The sequence below is a fragment of the Poromitra crassiceps genome, assembly GCF_964638095.1.
Source record: "Poromitra crassiceps genome assembly, chromosome: 6".
NCBI classification, from domain to species: Eukaryota; Metazoa; Chordata; class Actinopteri; order Beryciformes; family Melamphaidae; genus Poromitra; species Poromitra crassiceps.
Genome location: NC_139627.1, coordinates 6,056,022 through 6,074,671, shown reverse-complemented (window position 1 = coordinate 6,074,671; position 18,650 = coordinate 6,056,022). Strand labels below are relative to the sequence as shown.

Here is an 18,650-nt window from a genome sequence, read left to right as displayed (position 1 = left end):
TGGCCATTTTATTACGGATCAAATGACAGATGACGATGATATATACAGACAATGTCGGAAGCTGTATGCTCAAGCAAACACTATTGCCCGAAAGTTCTGTCATTGTTCCACTAAAGTGAAAGTGTCCTTGTTCAAGGCATATTGCACACCGCTTTATACTGCACACCTGTGGTCATGTTATAAAAAGTCTAGCATGCACAGATTGCAAGTTGCATATAATGATGCCATGAGAATACTCCTTAAACAACCCAGAGGGGGCAGTGCTAGCCAGATGTTTGTCACTGTTGGAGTGAGGACTTTTAAAGCACTCCTAAGAAATCTAATGTTTAAGTTTATGAAAAGGCTGGATGTGTCAACAAACGGTATCATTGTAGCTCTTTCAAGCCCCTCAGTGAGCTGTTCACGTTATACATCAAGTTTAAGGGTCCACTGGCTAAAATGCCTGTATGTTCTGCCTGTGCGTTAGGTTATGTATCTTTTTGTACATTCTTTTATGATTTTTATTGCCTGTTGTATCTCTTGTATGTTAACCCCGTGTATGTATCCCTATGGACCTGAGTCTGCTAATAAAGTTGAATTGAATTGAATTGAATTGAAACCACCAGGTACTTTGTTGCCAAATGCAGCTTCAAGCTTGAGAAAATAATTTCCTCCTCCGCAGCAGATGATGATCTAACATGTGACATGCAGTCGTTTTGTATATATTTAAAATGATTTCCCAATTTTTGCACTTGTGCACTTACCTTCAATGTTTTCATGGATGGCAGCTACACAGAAGATACTACCGTACGTATCTTTGCTCTCAAGTACTTTGATGCTGTCTTGAAACACTTGTTTTGGCGTTTCTTGGTCTGCATATAAAGCAACATTTTACACTATATGTTCATGTTTGAACATAGTGTAAAACATTCCTTCTACTGTTTTGTTGGCAAAACAAAACTCTCTTTTTCTATTTCAGGGTGGACATGATGTCAGGCAATTCACAATTCCTCATGAATAAAAGAAATACAACGAAAAACTTTGCTTCTTAGTTTATTTATTAATTAGGCTATACAGAGTGCAAAATAAAACAGATTTAGAAAGTTACAGTTAAATAAGCCACGCAGACAAAGCACAAGGCACAAAATATTCAAGGCATGCCTAAAAATGTCATCAATTAGATAACAATTAAGCCTGATAAACAATTTCATATAATACTGGTAAATGCCGTCATCAAATTAGGCCATTACTTTTACTTGATGAAATTTTGGTTCATTAGACTGCATGATGTAACAGCATCCAATAATTAATATTACATGTTTGCTATGGTGACATTTCATGATTATGTTCATATTCCAGGAAAATGTATAGGCTAAAACGTATAGGCTAAAACATATAAAACATGTGTAACGTACAGTTTTGTGGTAGATTTGCCCTAGCCAGGTCTACTGATGGACAAAAATGATAGCAAATGAATAAAAATTAATATCTCATATGACCAGATTCACAGAAAATTAACTAGTTTATAGATCCTAAAGCAGACAGACCACTACTGTGTTGTTGGAGGGAGGCGAGGCGGTCCGGAGAGGTAGAGTTTGTGCACACAGACAGTTGCCAGATATCGCGAGAAAAACCAGGTCTGAAGAAGACCCGGTTGCTTGTTTCTCTCGCGAGATCTGGCAACATTGCACACAGAGTCACACAGAGAAGAGTGTCTAGAGAAGAAGCTGTTGGTGCTCAGGCCTTGGTCTCCAGCCACACCCTGACCCCCTGCTCTAGCTGCAGCACTGTGTCTCCCGTTGACCTTCGGCGACCGCCCTGGAAACCCTGGTAGCCGTGCGGCACCAGCTGTTGTGTTGTAGTGGGGGTTCTGTCCGTTGTAAATGATCTGAGGTAAATGTGTGGTTTTATCTGAAGAGGGAATGTAGTCGCCCAGTGGGACAGAAAAGGCGGAGTGCAGCTGTGGCGCTGGCGGCTGCTGGACCATAGCTCATACCTAGGGCACCTGCGGAGAAGCACACAGGCAACGTCACATTCACACTCGAGGATGGATTTGAGTTTTATTGTATATATATATTTTTTACAATTGCGTCACTTCACATGTCCCCCAATATCAGCAGAAACCTAACCATGCTGCTTTGGATAGTTTTTTGTCTATTAAACCTTTCATTAAAGGCGCAGTGTCTCGTTTCTATGGCAGCTTTCAGAATGTAAATAGCCCATCATCAAACTGGTTTAAGGAGGGCTGGCAGAGAGAATTGGGCACTGAAATGACGGATGAGATGTGGGAAGCCTGTATTGACAATATTCTATATATATATATATTTATATTCTATAAATGTTAGGCACGCTTTGATACAATTCAAAGTAGTGCACAGATTGCACTTTTCTCCCTCTAGGCTGCATAGGATTTTCAAAGATTCCTCAGCCCTCTGTGTGAAATGCTTGAAAGATGAGGGAACTCTATCTCATTTATTTATACAATGCCATAAGTTGCAAACTTTTTGGGGTAATTTATTTGATTTTCTTTCTAAAGCTTTTGATAAGGAGTTTCCCCCTGATCCTCTAACTGCACTGTTTGGTGTAGTTGAGCCGGGCAGGGTGAGAGATAGATATGAGGCCCAGGCCATCTCTCTATCCACTCTGCTAGCCAGAAAACTGCTGCTACAGTCCTGGAAATCTGAGATTTGTCCGACATTTCATATGTGGCTTAAAGAAGTAGGAAATGTGTTGCATCTAGAGAAAATCCCGATTTACTATCTCAAAACGAGAAGGGGTATTTCCAAAAATTTGGCAACCCATTGTCAACCTGCTGGGAAAATACAATGATCTCATCCCCATATAACTTACATCCGATATCCTGTACGGCTGTATGTAACCTTTCTTGTGTATCACGATTTTGTTTTTATTTTATTTGTATTGTATTGTGTGTTCTGTATTGTATTTTTTTGTGATGTCTTTATTTTCTTATAAAAACTAATAAACAAAGTTATAAAAAAAAAGAAAAAAAGATTAGAAATAACACATTTTTAACCGTGATTGTTACATTTTGTTTGTTTTGTTTACAAAATTCTCAGCATGTACGCACAAAAGTTTGTATGCTTCAACCACCTCCGGGGATAGTGGGGGTCGCGAGCCTCTGGCACCGTTATTTTGGCGGTCAGCGGCAGAAAAGTTTGGAAACCCTTGGATTTGAATATTTTCTTTTTTCTTCGGGTGCTTTATATGTTGCGTCTGGTCTATTTTTGCGCAATCTTTTTTTTTATCCGCTTATTTCCTCTCGTTTGTTATTGATTTTACTATGTGCAAATAAATAAACTAAAATTAAACCAAAACCAAAAGTAAAAAATGTCTATAAAAATGTATCAAAAAAGAAAGACAGATGACAAAAGACTGATAGAAGTAAGATGCTATTGTTATGTAAGCTGATGTCATCCAGGCTTTATCTTATCTTATCTTTATTGTTTATTTGAGCAGGGACAGTACACAATAAACATATTGCACCAGAGATAGCTACGAGCTAATTTGCATCTGTAGTCCCTGGGTGCACAGAGTCCTGTGCGCACATAGTACATATCAAATACTTTATTACTGTAATTCCCTGTCCCAATGAGAAAGTCATAGCAGCCTACTGAGCCACATTCTACAGTTTCTCAGATGAAAACTAAAATATTCATCTCTGGACCACATTGCTCTATGTGGGCAATGTGTGTTAGTTTGAGAATTGACTTCACCGCTTGGTCTGGATCCGAGCTATACCGTACTGTAGGCAGGCTTTTATAGTCTGCTTTTAATAATTTTCAACTGTTTTCTCCTTAAGACTTATGTTTCATTAACATCTTTGTTGTTGTTAGAGTTTCAAGTTTACTTTATTAGCACATGGCCAGGCTGGTAGATTAGTTTTCAGTACAGGTAGTGGTTAGGGGTGCATCGATCACGTTTTTTGCAACCGATCACCGATTGCCGATCGCCTATGGGAAATATCTGCCCAACCGATCATCGACCGATCACCGATTACCGATCACCGATATATAAACTCCTCAAAAAAAGTTTGGAAACGTTATTTTGGTCGATTATTTCTCCCCTTTAATAATACCAATTGGCATTGTATTTTATATCGTTGGAAAGCCTGATTAGTGATAGGGCTTTTTTTTATTTAAAAAAAAAAAAGGAAAAAAAAATATATATATAAAAAAATATCAGCAATCAGCCGAAATATCGGCAATCAGCCGATCGCATATTTGAGGTCAAAATCGGCCGATACAGATTGCTTGCCGATCGATCGGTGCACCCCTAGTAGTGGTAGTAGCAATACACCGCATACTACACCATACACCATACAACATCAGTGCAGCCATAGCCTTTAAAGTGCCGTAAGAAAAACAAACATGTCAACCATTAGACAGACTTTTTGATTGTTTAAGAGTTGTATGGCTTTTAGGGGAAACGCTGCAGCTAACACGCATTCTGTCCTGCCTTCTACGTGACCTGTAGCTTCTGCCAGTTGTTGTTGTTGTTCAATATCATCATTCATTCATGTTCAATCTCTGTGACTTCATATTCTTTGTATTATTTGGAAGTTTGGAGCCATTTAAGAGAATCAGTATATATACAGTGCACATACATCTTTTAAATAGATCAATAAATACTACCATCAATAAAAAACATAACATGTATTGACTACCTCGTTCGATGAGGAGTGCTGCGTGTCCACTGCCCGCCGTACGTACGTAGCAACCTGCTGGCAGCCGACCCCTGCAAGACCAAACACCACATGAAGTCTGATTTTCATACAAGTGATCCATAAAGAAATCAAGTGACAAATTCTGTGAAACATTGACAATGTCGAATCAATGGGTGAATGCAGTGCCGTTTCACCTTGAGGGTCCTCTGTGCAGCGGCTGGGTGTCTCTCTCCAGGCCGTCAGGTCGACGGAGCGGAGTTCTCGAGAAGAGCAGAGGATGCGCCTGTTTGACCGTGATTGGATACTGAAGGCGTCTTGGGGGACGGAGTTGATGCCAGTGTTGTCACAGATGATCCTGGACAGGGTGACGTTCTCCAGAGCCAGCCTCTGCTGGGGGGTGAAGATGCCTGGGTTCTGCCACCACATCCTGCAAAGTGCAAAGAAGAGTAGAGTGGAAAGAGATGAGTGCCAACAGAGATTGCATGAATGAATTACTTAAATGTAATTTAGTAGTATATTGTCACAATTAGAAATTGAATGCGACTTTTACTAAACTAGGAATCTCGCACGCTATGCGCCATATGATGATGATGCACCACTTGTCCTCTTCTCCACTGATGACGAGTGACATCACTGACATCACTGATGACATCACAATTGCTCAAGTGACATCACTGATGATGCCATCAGGATTGCTCAAGTGACATCACTGATGACATCATCACTGATGACATCACAATCGTGACTGAACCACACCGTCACACTGAGCCCACAGACACCACCCACTTAGCCCATTTTAACTAAGAGAAGATTTAAACTTTCTAAACTGAATTGAAATTGATTTCAAATTCAGATTTCTCAATTCAGTTTCACTTTTCTCAGTTCAGATTCTGCTTCCGAAGACAAACGGCCAACAGTACACACTGTTCACTTAGCCAACCACAGGCCATGTAGCACTGTGGCTTACTCGTCTCCTCAGCCAATGAGTGAATCTTATATTCTCCTCACTTTGTTAGGAAAAATGCTACACATTGTTTCCTAGGTACTACTGGGCTGCAGAGAAGAGTGAGTCACAAAAAATAATATTATCTTGAGTAGGACTGACAAAATGCATTATGCCTGCATGTATGCATTATATTTCCCTCTCAGACATGAGACTTGAGACTTGACTCTACCTCAAAGACTTGAGACTTGGACTTGCAAAAAATGGACTTGTGAGCATCTTTGACACACACACACACACCTGCGCACGCACGCACGCACGCACGCACACACACACACACACACACACACACACACACACACACACACACACACACACACACAGGTGTAATCACCTGTCACCCTCGCGGATCTTCTGGAACTGGCTTCCGATAAGGCAGGCGAACAGCGGCCCGACGCGGCCGTCGGTGACGAACGGCTCGGCTACGCCTCCCATCCAGGGGTCGATGTTGGCAGGCGTGCCGTAGAGCTGAATCAGCTTACGGGCCAGCTCCGCGTTGTTCAGGACCAGGGCCAGCTCCCTCTCATTCCTAGGCTCAGACAGCTTGCAGAACTTGCGCCATGCGTTGTAGCCTAGTGGAGTAAACAACCAACATTACATACGTAGATATACAAGGAAGGAAAGAGATGGCAGGATGAACAGATGTTCATGCACCGTTCAAAGTGTGAGTGAGGCGTGTAAGCAGGCAGTACCAGGCAGTCCGTGCTCGCGTCCCCTCTGCATGTTGAGAGAGCCCAGGTCCAAAGCCAGCTCCCGGACGAATTGGAAGAGCCGGTCCCTCAGAGCTTCCACCATCATGGAATCCTGAATGTTCTTTTTAGCTGGACGACTAATCATACCACGGATCAGAGGGTCAATGCCACCTACACACGGAGAGACAGAAGAGCATCTTATTGTGGCAATACTGTATCTTCTTGATCTGTGCAATATTTACCACTACGGTCTTTTAGTGGGAGAAATATGCAATATCTTGTTGTAGGGGATCTGTGCAAGGTTTAAAGCAACAACGAGCAAAATTTTCGATTGTTACTAAACAGTCTATAAATTTAATATCGATGCCTCACATCTTACCTCTAATAGTAGATGAGACCAACGCCGAGTGAAACGGCGAGTGCTTTCTTGATGATTATAGTCTGTGTGCGGGCCAGGCAGACCGTTTCGCTCTGCCGAGCAACAGTTTACAGCTGCCGTAAACCGTTTCGCTCTGCCTAGCAACAGTTTACAGCTGCCGTAAACCGTTTCGCTCTGCCTAGCAACAGTTTACAGCTGCCGTAAACCGTTTCGCTCTGCCTAGCAACAGACCGAAAACAAGAAGGACGGCTTCCCTCGCTACTTCACGGGGCTTTCTACTCTCGCGAACATCTCTCGTTATATTCTAACAGTTTGTTTGAAAGTAATTTTGTAATTCTGTGTTTAAGGCCGAAGTGGCTGCCGTAAACCATTTCATTTCACTTCCTGATCTGCCCGGCCCGCACACAGACTATAATCCTCAAGACAGCACTCGCCGATCCATTTGTGCAATACTTTGGTGTATTAGGCAATATTCTTGGTGTGTATTTCTTGGTGGTGTGTTACTGAACTGTACTTTTATACTGAGTACCAGAAACAAACTGCAGTTATCACTTTACCACGTACCCTCAAAGACAATCCTCCAGGGGGTGACGAAGGCCTTGAATAAGGGGACATTGGGGAAGCGTCTACTCTCTGTGTAGTTTGCATCCAGACGGGGGAGGATAGGCTGGATGGCCAAGTGGGCAAAGCGGTACGCTGCTGTCGCAAAAACGTTGGCAATGCTGGGGTCAACGTTGGGATTATATCCCGGGTACCGGCTCGGCGTGAGCTTTGCGCGGAACACTTCGTCGCCCACAATATGCGGCAGATAGTCGTGGAACACAATCACCTAGGGGAGACGAGATGTTTGGGGTGTAAGTCATTAAGGTGTAGTAGTACAGCATCAGACACACACACACATTGGAGATTTGAGACGTAAATATGAGTGTTGATAGTGCTGGTTTTGTTACCTGCGCGTAAGCACCCATGATCTTGCGCGCCTCCTGGTAGAGCGTCTCACTGTCCCACTGCGGGTTGATTCTCCGCAGTCCACGGGCCAAGCGGTTGTGCTCGCGCATAAACAGCGTGTGCAAAGAGGTCAGGGCGATGTTCTCATTCACGCGGACATCACCTGAATGACGCAAAACACACATGAAACAACTGTGTACAACCCAATTTACATCCCGTCAACAAGTGTACAGGTACAGAGTTTATTTGTGGTGTTCATTCCTTCCTTTTCAAACTCAGGCACAAGCAAGAAATGAGTAAAGATCAACAATATAAGTCATTAATAAATTATAACGAATTATACCTTAATTATAACCTTAATCATACCTAGTAGGCAAGGTGTCTATGTGCGGAAGTCAACTGATTAAACTTTGGAAATGAATTATAATAATATAATAATAATAATAATAATAATAATAATAATAATAATAATAATAATAATAATAATAATAAACTTTACTTATATAGTACTTTTCAAAACAAATGTTACAAAGTGCTTAACAGGCAATAAAAATACATAGGAGTACAGTAACGCAGGTGAAGGGATAGCAATGGTGGGCCGTTCAAAACAGTTAAAACAATAAAAGCAGACCCAATTAAAGCAAGTATACACACAATTAAAAGACTGAACCATAAAACAATAAAACAATAAAACAATAAAAAAATAAAACTTGGGGGTAGGACTATATGCCGGTAAGTACATTGTACTTCAGCCTACTCCTTTTCGGACTTTTGCCGCTGGCATTGTATTATGATTAACTATTCTGTTTTCTTCCTTTGGTATTTCGTTCTATTGTATATACATTATTTTATTTATTATTATTTGTCCGAAATAAAGCTTTCATTCATTCCTTCATTCATTCATTCATTCAAGCAGAGCTCACACCAACCTGCAACGAAACAGGGCACCTCTGCCGCATTCGAGTCGTTGGTGGTTCTGCGGCGTGTGGCGCACATTTCCGGGTTGACATCGGTGAAGGGCAGCAGCTCTCGCCCAGAGTCTCGGAACCTGTCGTTGACGCGCAGCAAGCCCTCGTCGCTGGTGAGATCGCGAAGGAAAACCGCTACCTTCTCGTCGGAGCCGTACACCTGGCCAAGATCCAGGAAGGCGGTCAGAGTGTTGAGCTGCTCCCTCTTGTTGGCCTCTCCGCCAAAGTTGAAGGCCGAGACTCCTGTTCCACAAACAGGTGCTGATCTGAACGTGGGGATGCAGCTGTCCGGCCCAGAACGCCTGGTGGGGTCATCTCCAGGAATCTGTTTGTATAAAAAAACAAAAAAACAAAAACAGGTTAGACAGAGGAGGTCATATCTTATGCCCAGTGCAAGTACAAGGGCAAGGGCAAGTATGATCTTTGCTAGTTTCTAGCACTCAACATCTCAATTCTTCTCTTTTAATTACCACTGGGTTGCTGAAACACGTCCTTTGCTGTACTGACCCAGTGGTAAAAGAAAAAGGGGGACATTTTGAGTGCTTGAAACTAGCAGAGATAACCTGGGCGTAGGATATGGCCCAGGATCTTCTACTGAAAACACAGTAGTGGGGGAACGTCATGGAAAGTGCCTGAGCTTGGCTGTGAGCCGTATCACCCACCTCAATGGGGAAGCAAGGCTCCGTGCGCTCGCAGCTCTCCTCACAGTCAATGCCGCTTGAGAAGGAGCGGATGCTGGGTGAGAAGGGCGTGAAGGTGAGATCGTGGTCGTTCCACTGGCCGAACAGGGTCAACATGTGCGTGTACAGCCTGTCGTTTTCCACGCTCGTGTCCCCTCCTCGTATCCTGAGGATGTTGTTGGAGACCTGTCTGACCTAGAGGAGAATCGGTTGGTTATATTCTCAATAGTCAAAATGTATTTGACTCAAGGCGATAGTCGGGTATTTCAGGCGTACCAGGGGCAGCATGAAGTTGTTGAAGCTGCGTGTCTTGTCAAACCCCTGTGGTTCCCCGACTCCATCAGCATACTGGGCAGGCAGCCAGCGGGCCAGAGCGGTGTTGGAGGCTCCGAGACGAGGTCTCTCTCTAAACGCAGACGAGAGATCGACATTTTTCACTTGAGGAAGCCGAGGGAAATGTTCACATGTGGCCCAAGATGTTTAGACATACTGTATTGCACACATATTTCCTCTGATTGTAAGCACCACTCAGCCTCCCTGACTCTCAGTCAGGAACAGTGTTAGGGGCAGCGCGTTACATTTCATACGTTACTCAGTCAGATTACATTTCTGTGGTAACGGGTAACTTGATGCGTTTATTTTTCATTTGATGCAATCAGCTATGAGTTACCTTCTAAAACTTGCATTTCATTACTTTTTCTTTAAAATGGTTACATTTTCAGGCCAAATTAAAATGATTTTTTTTGCACTATTATTAACTCTAAGCTGTGCATTGGAGAATTGAAAGAACTTCCCAATAGAGAGGCAAAGTGACCGCCTACTTCCTGCTTCAGCACTGTACCAGAGATTTTCATCCGCCATTTATTTTCCCATAGACATTTCGTAAAATGCTTATAAAAAGAGTTTTACTGGTTCAAACCAAACGTTCAGCTAACGCTATAATCGGGAGAGACCATAGAACATTTCACTTGGACCAAAACTTAAAAAAACATCGAAAAAATATTTTCTTCGAACCCGCATTTCTTTTTACGTTTTTGTCTGAGTGAAATATTATGCGATCTCTCCTGTTTCTAAATATATCTGAACCGTTTGGTTTGAACCAGTAAAACTATTTTTATAAGCATTTTACGAAATGTCTATGGGAAAATAAATGGCGGATGAAAATCTCTGGTACAGTGCTGAAGCAGGAAGTGGCGTTCCACTTTGGCTCTCTATCTGTGGTGAGCGCTATCTGCTGTTTACTTTGAGACTAGGCAAGATCAAGGCTCCGCCTCCCTCGCTTATCGTCTATCAGTGGGGCCCAGAAAGCTCCTTTGCCTTTCATAGGCTTTTCTTTAGATAACAATTGATTGTGTACTCAGTTCTGCACAATAAGAGTGAGGTCATCAGCAGAAGGTATTTTAAAGTCACGTTTTCAAGTGAGTAACTTGAAAGTAATCCAGTGGTTAGTTTTCATAAAAACCAACATAGTAAAGTAACTAGTTGCTATTTCAGAGAAGTAAAGTAACTAATTTGTTTCAAAAGTAACTTTCCCCAAAGATGGTCTTGAAATAAACAGATTCTAGCCAAGTTTCCATAGAGAGGCAAAGTGGAACGTCACTTCCTGCTTCAGCACTGTACCAGAGATTTTCATCCGCCATTTATTTTCCCTTAGACATTTCGTAAAATGCTTATAAAATAGTTGTACGTCGTCGAACCAAACCGTTCAGCTAACGCTATAATCGGGAGAGACCATAGAACATTTCACTCGGACCAAAAAAAAAAAACATCGAAAAAATATTTTCTTTAAACCTGCATTTTCTTTACGTTTTGGTCCCAGTGAAATGTTATGCGATCTCTCCTGTTTCTAAATATATCTGTACCGTTTGGTTTGAACAAGTAAAACTATTTTTATACGCATTTTACGAAATGTGGATGGGAAAATAAATGGCGGGTGAAAATCTCTGGTACAGTGCTGAAGCAGGAAGTAGGCGGTCACTTTGCCTCTCTATTAATCCAACATGAATTATAATAACAACACTGCATGGATGTTTAAAAATGTGATTTTTTAAAATGTGTGCTTGCTTTTTTAAGTGAGCAAAAGACACACGTATATTAAGTATATATAGGTATATAATAATATTAAGTAAATTAAAATGCAATATACCTCCCAAAGAAAGCTAAAGAAGTGCTTCGTCAAAAGGGAGTGTTTTGAGGAAAAAAGAGCACTTTAGATTTCCTACTTTATAGACCCTTTTCACAGCAACCATTTTGAGGTAGTAAAGCAGGAAGTAAAGCCAAAGTACGTAACCGATACCATTAATGATGTGGGCGGCTTTAGCTCAGGAGGTACAGCGGGTCGGCCAATGACGCAAGGGTTGGTGGTTCGATCCCCGCTCCCTCCCAGCTGCTGTCGTTGTGTCCTTGGGCAAGACACTTATCTGCATCTGAGTCAGTGGAGGATCTGACAGAGGCTCTCAACAAAGAGATTCTGTTGGTCTTAAAATGGATAACTGATAATAGAATGGTGTTGAATAGTTCAAAGACAAAATGCATAGTGTTTGGTTCGCAGAGTGTGCTGCAATCTAATCCAAAGTTAAATCTAATACTGAATGGAACAGAAATTGAACAGGTCAGTGAAACCAAGCTACTGGGTGTAACATTGGACAATCATCTTTCATGGTCATTACATATTGATCACATAACTAAGAAAATGGGGAAGGGGTTAGCATTAATCAGAAGATCTGCTGAGTATTTAACATCTGATTCAGTGGTCCAGGTTATACAAGCACTGGTCTTGTGTCATCTTGACTACTGTCCTGCTGTGTGGTCCAGTGCATCAAAACAGGAACTAAGGAAACTACAAATTGGTCAAAACAAAGCAGCTCGTATTGCACTTAAATGTAATTACAGGTCAAGTGCAGTGCTAATGCATAAAAAACTAGCATGGCTGATGGTGGAACAAAGACTGCTTGTGAGTCTAATTTTGTTTTTTAGAAAGATCTGTGGTAGCAAGGAACCAGAATGTTTATATAATATACATGTGACAGACATACCCGCGCTACCAGACAGGTGGTGAGGGAGCATTTTACTTTACCTAGGCCAAGAACAAATGCAATGAAAAAATCTGTCATGTACCGAGCCATGTCTGAATGGAATGCTCTACCTCCTACAATTATAAATATAGAAAGTAGATATAGACTTAAAAAGAGGCTAAAAGTACATTTTATAATTTCATAACTAGTTAATTATACGCAATGAATGGAACTGGTATTAGAAATAGTGATTATACACCTAGATATCGTATAGAGGTGATAGTAATTAATGTAGTAATATAGTTAGGCGTTATATAACATAAGGATAGTAATGTATTAGGCTATAGGTAGATGTATTATATTATAGTATTATATGCCTGTATATACTGTATAGTATTTTAGGAAGATTGTGATGGAGGTTACATGGTTATTTGGATGGACATATGCTGTATTTAGAACCAGGTTGAGTGAGTTTTTGTTTGTTTTCTCTTGTTTGTCTTAAATTTATGATTTTAAAATGTGTTTTGTCTTTTACTTTGCATATTTGTAATGTATCTGTATTGTTTGTTTTGACTGTGGACCCCAGGAAGAGTAGCTGTTGCCTTGTGTTATGGCTAATGGGGATCCTAATAAACTAAACTAAACTAAACTTAACCCTCCTTGCTCCCGATGGTGTGTAGGCACCCTGCGTGGTAGCCTGCTGCCATTGGTGTATGAATGGGTGAATGTAGACTATCTACTGATTGTAAAGCGCTTTAAGCGCTATATAAATGCAGGCCATTTACCATAATGATGGTCCCATTCCATGTAGGTGTTCCATTGCCAGGGCCCTCGTTATTATGTTATTGGTCACACCTGTGTTACTTCCTGCTTTACCACCTCAAAACGGTTGCTGTGGAAAGGGTCTATAAAATTAATTCAAAGTTTTACTCATTCCTCTATAGTCAAAATGTAAGCCTATAATGTAAGCCTGTCTCATGTTGCTATTCTTGTTACATTGTTGCTACATTGTTGCTCTTACAGGTTGTTGCAGACGCTGTTGGCTGTGCGGTATTTGTCCAGGTTTTGGATCGTGCGGCAGGATGGTTCCCTGGTCCGACCGGAACATCCGCTGATCTCGGCGAGGCTCCTCAGCTGCTCCTCTGTGAGTAAATCTGAGGGACGTGACACAGATCTTTTGTAGTTGGCCCACACATGATGAAACTGACACCGTAACAGACTTTTTGCCCTCAATGAGAACAAGGGAAACCCCCCCCCAAAAAACAATGCACGCGCGCACGTGTGAGTGTGTGTGTGTGCGTGCGTGTGTGTGCGCGCACATGCGAGCACGCTTCTAAGTGTGTCTCCATTATGCTCTCTAGTCTGGTGCATTTTTGTATTTGTGGGCTGGCTGTAGCTCAGGAGGTAGAGCGGGTCCACTGATCGTGCCGGATAAAATAGGTTCGGTGGTTCGATCCCCGTCTCCTCCAGTCTGCATGTCAAAGTGTCCTTCGGCAAGATACTGAAGCCCAAATTGCTCCCGATGGTGTGCCAGCACCCTGTGTGGTAGCTTGCCGCCATGTCTGTGTGAATGGGTAAATGTACCTACTGATTGTAAAGCGCTTTGGATAAAAGCGCTCTATAAATGGAGACCATTTACCATATTTGATATCTGTATACTTTTGTATCATCCCCCTGGGGAAATGCTTGTATTAGATTCAGTCCTGACCTGTGGCATTGAGGGAGCGCTTGTGCACGTGGTGGACCCTGTCGTGCAGCAGACGGAGGGTCTGGACCATGTAGTCTGCAGACCTGACCGCGGAGCGCGTGTCTCCTCGTGGCTGCTTCATCAGACGCAGGATGTCATGAGGCTTCACCACCTCCGTGCGGACCCTGCTGAGACTCCTGACACAGCAACAGGCACATATGTAGACATGGTTAGGGTCCCAGAAAGAGCATTCACAAATCAATTAGCGATGAATCGGTGAAAATTACATACAAGTCCTTTCAAGCACTTCTAGTACGTATTCTTAAAATGACTAAAGCTATTGAATTATACTGAATCGTTTGAATGCACATTGCAGAGTAGCTACTACGTGAAATAGCTTTTCAGTGTACGCTTTCAGAATTCATTCCGACGACAATCCAGGAGTTCACTCTGTAGGATGAAGAAAAGTCAAAGGTGGACTCACACTTCTCTGGAGTACTTGTATGCATCGTCGACAATTTTCTTTGCTTCCTCAAAACAACTTCCGAGAAAAGGACCGCCAAGATATTCCCCTGCGAATGAAAAGAAACAGAGATATGAAGTTGATCATCATGACAAAAGGATATGAAACAAGTTGCTATGTCGTGGTTAAGTTCGAAACCAGAGTAGGTTGATACCGTATGCAGTGATAGAACTTTACAAATCAGAATCAGAATCAGCTTTATTGGCCAAGTATGTAGCTACACATACAAGGACAGGTAAAAAAAACAAGCAGGGCAAAAGCCCGGGTACATTAATTAGACATTAGCAAAATTCACAGTAAATACAATAATTGTGGTGTAAAGTGTCTGTTTTAATAAATAAACAAACAAACAAACAAATAAATACATAAATAAATAAATACATAAATAAATAAACAAACAAACAAACAAACAAACGCGTATGAAAGAAAATTAAGGCATGATTGGGAATAACAATTTTAAAGAAACCTGTCTAGATGTACCTGTTGGGTTGGAGTGACTGCAGACCAGGCAGAGGCCCAGAGCGAGGACACAGACCAGCAGCTTCATCTCTGAAACATATCACGAAAGATTATTCAGCATCAAAAGTCAATTCACTGCATTTGTTCTCAAGGAGGGATATAATAACAATTTATCCAAGTACTAATACCAGAATAAAAATAAAAAGAATAAAAATAAAAAGAAGAGAGAGAGAGAAATATCAAAATATTCTTACGGTCGATCTTATCAGTTATCCATATTGGCATACTCACACTGGTGGTAATGATAGCAACATAGTAGCAGCATTAGTATATTAGTATTATTTGAATGAAACATTTTCTTCAACTTTGGCAGCGATATTGATCAAGTTCATTTGTCGACTCAAAAACGAATCTGTAAAACAAATGTCGTCTCCCGTTTTTTGACATTCATCTACCAAGCACATTTTATGTATAATCTGTCTTTTTACATGACATTATATTTGACAGAAAATTATTTTGTTCCCTTTCTTTTCTAACTACTAATTATTGCTGGTGCTTACTGATGTTACCATGCTCTGGTTGATGGCCTACAGCAGGGATACTCAACGGGCCAGTTAATAAACATACATTTTTCTGTAGCGGATTGTAGGTTTTTGGGGTGTCCGCCAGAGTTTAGTCTGACAATGTTGTGCACACCGGATAGTTAGTTAGGTTAAAGGACGGCTTTACCGTGGGGAATATGAATATATATTAAATCTCACGCCCCTAAGGTTTTAGAATCAGTTGAAATTTTTGAAATTGGAGCCTCACTGCCTGACCTATCAGGCATCTCTCACATATTTTTCGGGCCGGATGACGCGTTACGCGTCACCCGGCTTCCCTCCCCGCTTGCGGAACTCGAGCGCCTATGAACTACAAGTATTGTGAGCCATGGTCCCGCCTCTAGAGGTCCTCCACGCCCCTTCAGAGCTCTCGACGAAAAGCAAAAGGCAGCCATCTTGTGGAACCGCATAGCCTATGGTAGCTAGGTTAGCTTTCCATAGCTCCTTGCCAAGAGACCATAGACCAGGTTCCAGAGATATTGGGCTCTATTCTCCCACAGGCCATCGGCGCTATTACGGGCCTTAACCGCAAAAAAACGTGCCTTGCGCCTGTTTCGGGAAAATAGCAATAGGCTTTAGGCTGCCAAATGCGCTTTAGGCCGAATGGGCGTGGCGCAGTCCCAGAATGTGCCAAAGTGGGCGTGTCGGCGCTAAATACCGGCGCTGTGATATCTTCCGAGCTGGCCTACATTTAGCGCTTTGCGCTTTTGAAAAGCAGGCCTATTCTGTGCACAGGGACAGGAAAGTGAATGGAGAATAAAATATATAGAAAAAAATAGTTTAGAATACAATAGAATATAAGATTGCAACCCTTCTCAGGCTTTGGGTGAAGCTGTAATGCACAGTTTCATTAATTTAGTTTAGGCTATCATAATAATCCCTATTTATGTGTAATATAGCTCAACGTTTTATTATTCCCCCCCCCCCCCCCCGAAATTAGCTAGGCTACTAATATTACTAATATTCCTAATTAATATGTATTATTATTTAATTCAGATAATTGACATTATAGGCATGTATATCGTTTAATGTGAGAGAAAGGGAGAGAGAAAGAAAGAGAGAAAGAAACTGGAGAAACGTTTGTGTAGCGCTTCTTCATACCCCACTCTCATTACAGCTATTCATTAAAGAATTGTCTGTTGTATTTATATTTTCTGTTTGCAAAGCAGAGTAGTTAGAATTATTTCCAAATGTTTCCCCCGTCTGTGGCAGCGGAGCTGTCCGAGGTGCCGTGTAGCCTACATTAAGTGCAAGAAAGAATGAGAAAGAGAGGGGGATATTTAATTAGGCTACAATTCTAAATAAAATATGAAAAACAATGACAAAGCAAAAGATTAATTTAATAGGGGCGTCCTCTATACGTTCTCCTCTCCCTGCACGGGGCCGTCTTCTCCTCCTCACAGGACGCCGCATCACGCAGGAGATGCGGGGAGCGGAGCCGCGCTGGTGCGCTATGATGCGCTGGTGGTCGTGCAAGCGGGTCGTGCAGCAGTGGAGCTGACTGACAAACAGATTGAGTGCTCATACAATTATTTGATTTACAGCAGTGGAAACCACTGAGTCGGAGGGCGACGGCGAGGGCTCTCCTCCCATCCACTCCCCCTCCCCTCCACCGGGACCTGGGGTGTGCGGCGCGCGGCCTGGGTCGCCGACAGGCCGCTCGAGGCCCGGCCGCTCCCCTCCCAGGCACCCCCTGGCTTTTAAAGCCAGTCTGATTGATTACTGAAGATTTTATTGAGAATGAACATATTTGTCAGAGCCTGTGGGCAGGGGGTGGGGGGGGGGGGGGGGGGGGGGGGAAGCATAGGCCAAATAAAATACTATTACTCAATAATAAAATCCAGTAAATTAAATAGAATAAAGTTATCAGATCCAGTAAAAGTGATAGGTGTCATTCAGATGATGTTGCATCGTGCAGTGGGGGAGAAGAGATAAAACAATATCATTCTGCCCAAACTTTCATCTAATCTCATGACATCCAGCCATAGGCAATATTTTTTTCTATCCGATGCATTTAGAACATTATTTTCACTTTGATCTTGCTATAGTGTAGCGTATTTACATGCTTGCAGTATTTAAACTGCAGTTAGATTGGTTTGAGAAGCATAATAATATGGAATAATAGCCTATATATGGAGATAGACAGACTGGATGAAGGGAGGGGGGGGCGGCGGAGCGCTTGGCTTTGTCTGGTTTTACCGGATTTGTCCAGGAATTGGAGCTTAAAAGGCAAGCGTGTGTCTCTTCCCTGCAATTCTCCAATGAGCGGACAATGCATAATTTTACGCTTAAAAGGCGTGGTTATAATGGTTGAGGCTGAGTTTAGCGCCGATACCAAGATATCAAGTGCGCTGGTCCACGCCCACTGCTTAGCGCTGGGCCTGGCGCTCGGCCTAGAAACTGCGCTGATGCAACGATAGGGGCCATTATCTCTGGAACGGAAGCACGGACAGACACGGGACTGGCGGCATTGGAAAGCTCGTCAAATTTTACATCTAGTAGTAGGTGAGTTGAAGTAACGAAATCAACGCTGAGCAATGTACCCATTTTTACACATTTTTACAGAAAATAGTTACAACATCAGATGCGCGTAACTCCTACGAAAATGCCTTAAAATGCATGAATTTTTTTTTATGAAGACATCTCCCGATATATATACTTCAGTTTAAATTTGGTGCAATTTGGTGCAATTTTATTTTCGATTTATTTCTTATTCTCTTGTTTTATTGTCGAAGCCTTCTTCTTCTTCTTTGAGTTTTATGGCGGTTGGCAAACATATATGTGCATTACCGCCACCTACTGGAGTTTGATATCAGCCAAATGCCTGAGGGGTGGGCATGGAAACGAAGGCCACGCGAGCCCAGTGCATTGTGGGAAATGTAGTATTTCGGGTCCCCGCACCCGCCCCTCCCCTCCACCCCCCCCCCCCCCCCCCCCCCCCCCCCCCCCCACACACAGAGTGGATTTCTGGTGATATCTCTGGCGGGAAACAACCAATTTCAAAAATTTCAACAGATTCGAAAACCTTAGGG

The 18,650-nt window shown here is 42.3% G+C and overlaps 1 protein-coding gene across 1 annotated transcript in view; it reads right to left on the bottom strand.

Annotated features, from left to right (window-relative positions):
* Positions 1-1,880: 1,880 nt before the first annotated feature.
* The window catches only part of LOC310778840 (eosinophil peroxidase-like), a gene marked incomplete at its 5' end in the record, with an annotated part of 122,900 nt that continues 106,130 nt past the window's right edge, over positions 1,881-18,650 (bottom strand). The window contains 14 exons of the mRNA XM_083639283.1: positions 1,881-1,984; positions 4,664-4,734; positions 4,858-5,090; positions 6,001-6,238; positions 6,359-6,529; positions 7,302-7,566; positions 7,688-7,848; positions 8,615-8,978; positions 9,316-9,528; positions 9,610-9,739; positions 13,369-13,501; positions 14,056-14,231; positions 14,519-14,606; positions 15,038-15,106. Of these exons, the coding sequence (XP_083495409.1) occupies positions 1,976-1,984; positions 4,664-4,734; positions 4,858-5,090; positions 6,001-6,238; positions 6,359-6,529; positions 7,302-7,566; positions 7,688-7,848; positions 8,615-8,978; positions 9,316-9,528; positions 9,610-9,739; positions 13,369-13,501; positions 14,056-14,231; positions 14,519-14,606; positions 15,038-15,106 (2,321 nt within the window). The 3' untranslated portion in view covers positions 1,881-1,975. The remainder of the gene's footprint in view (positions 1,985-4,663; positions 4,735-4,857; positions 5,091-6,000; positions 6,239-6,358; positions 6,530-7,301; positions 7,567-7,687; positions 7,849-8,614; positions 8,979-9,315; positions 9,529-9,609; positions 9,740-13,368; positions 13,502-14,055; positions 14,232-14,518; positions 14,607-15,037; positions 15,107-18,650) is intronic.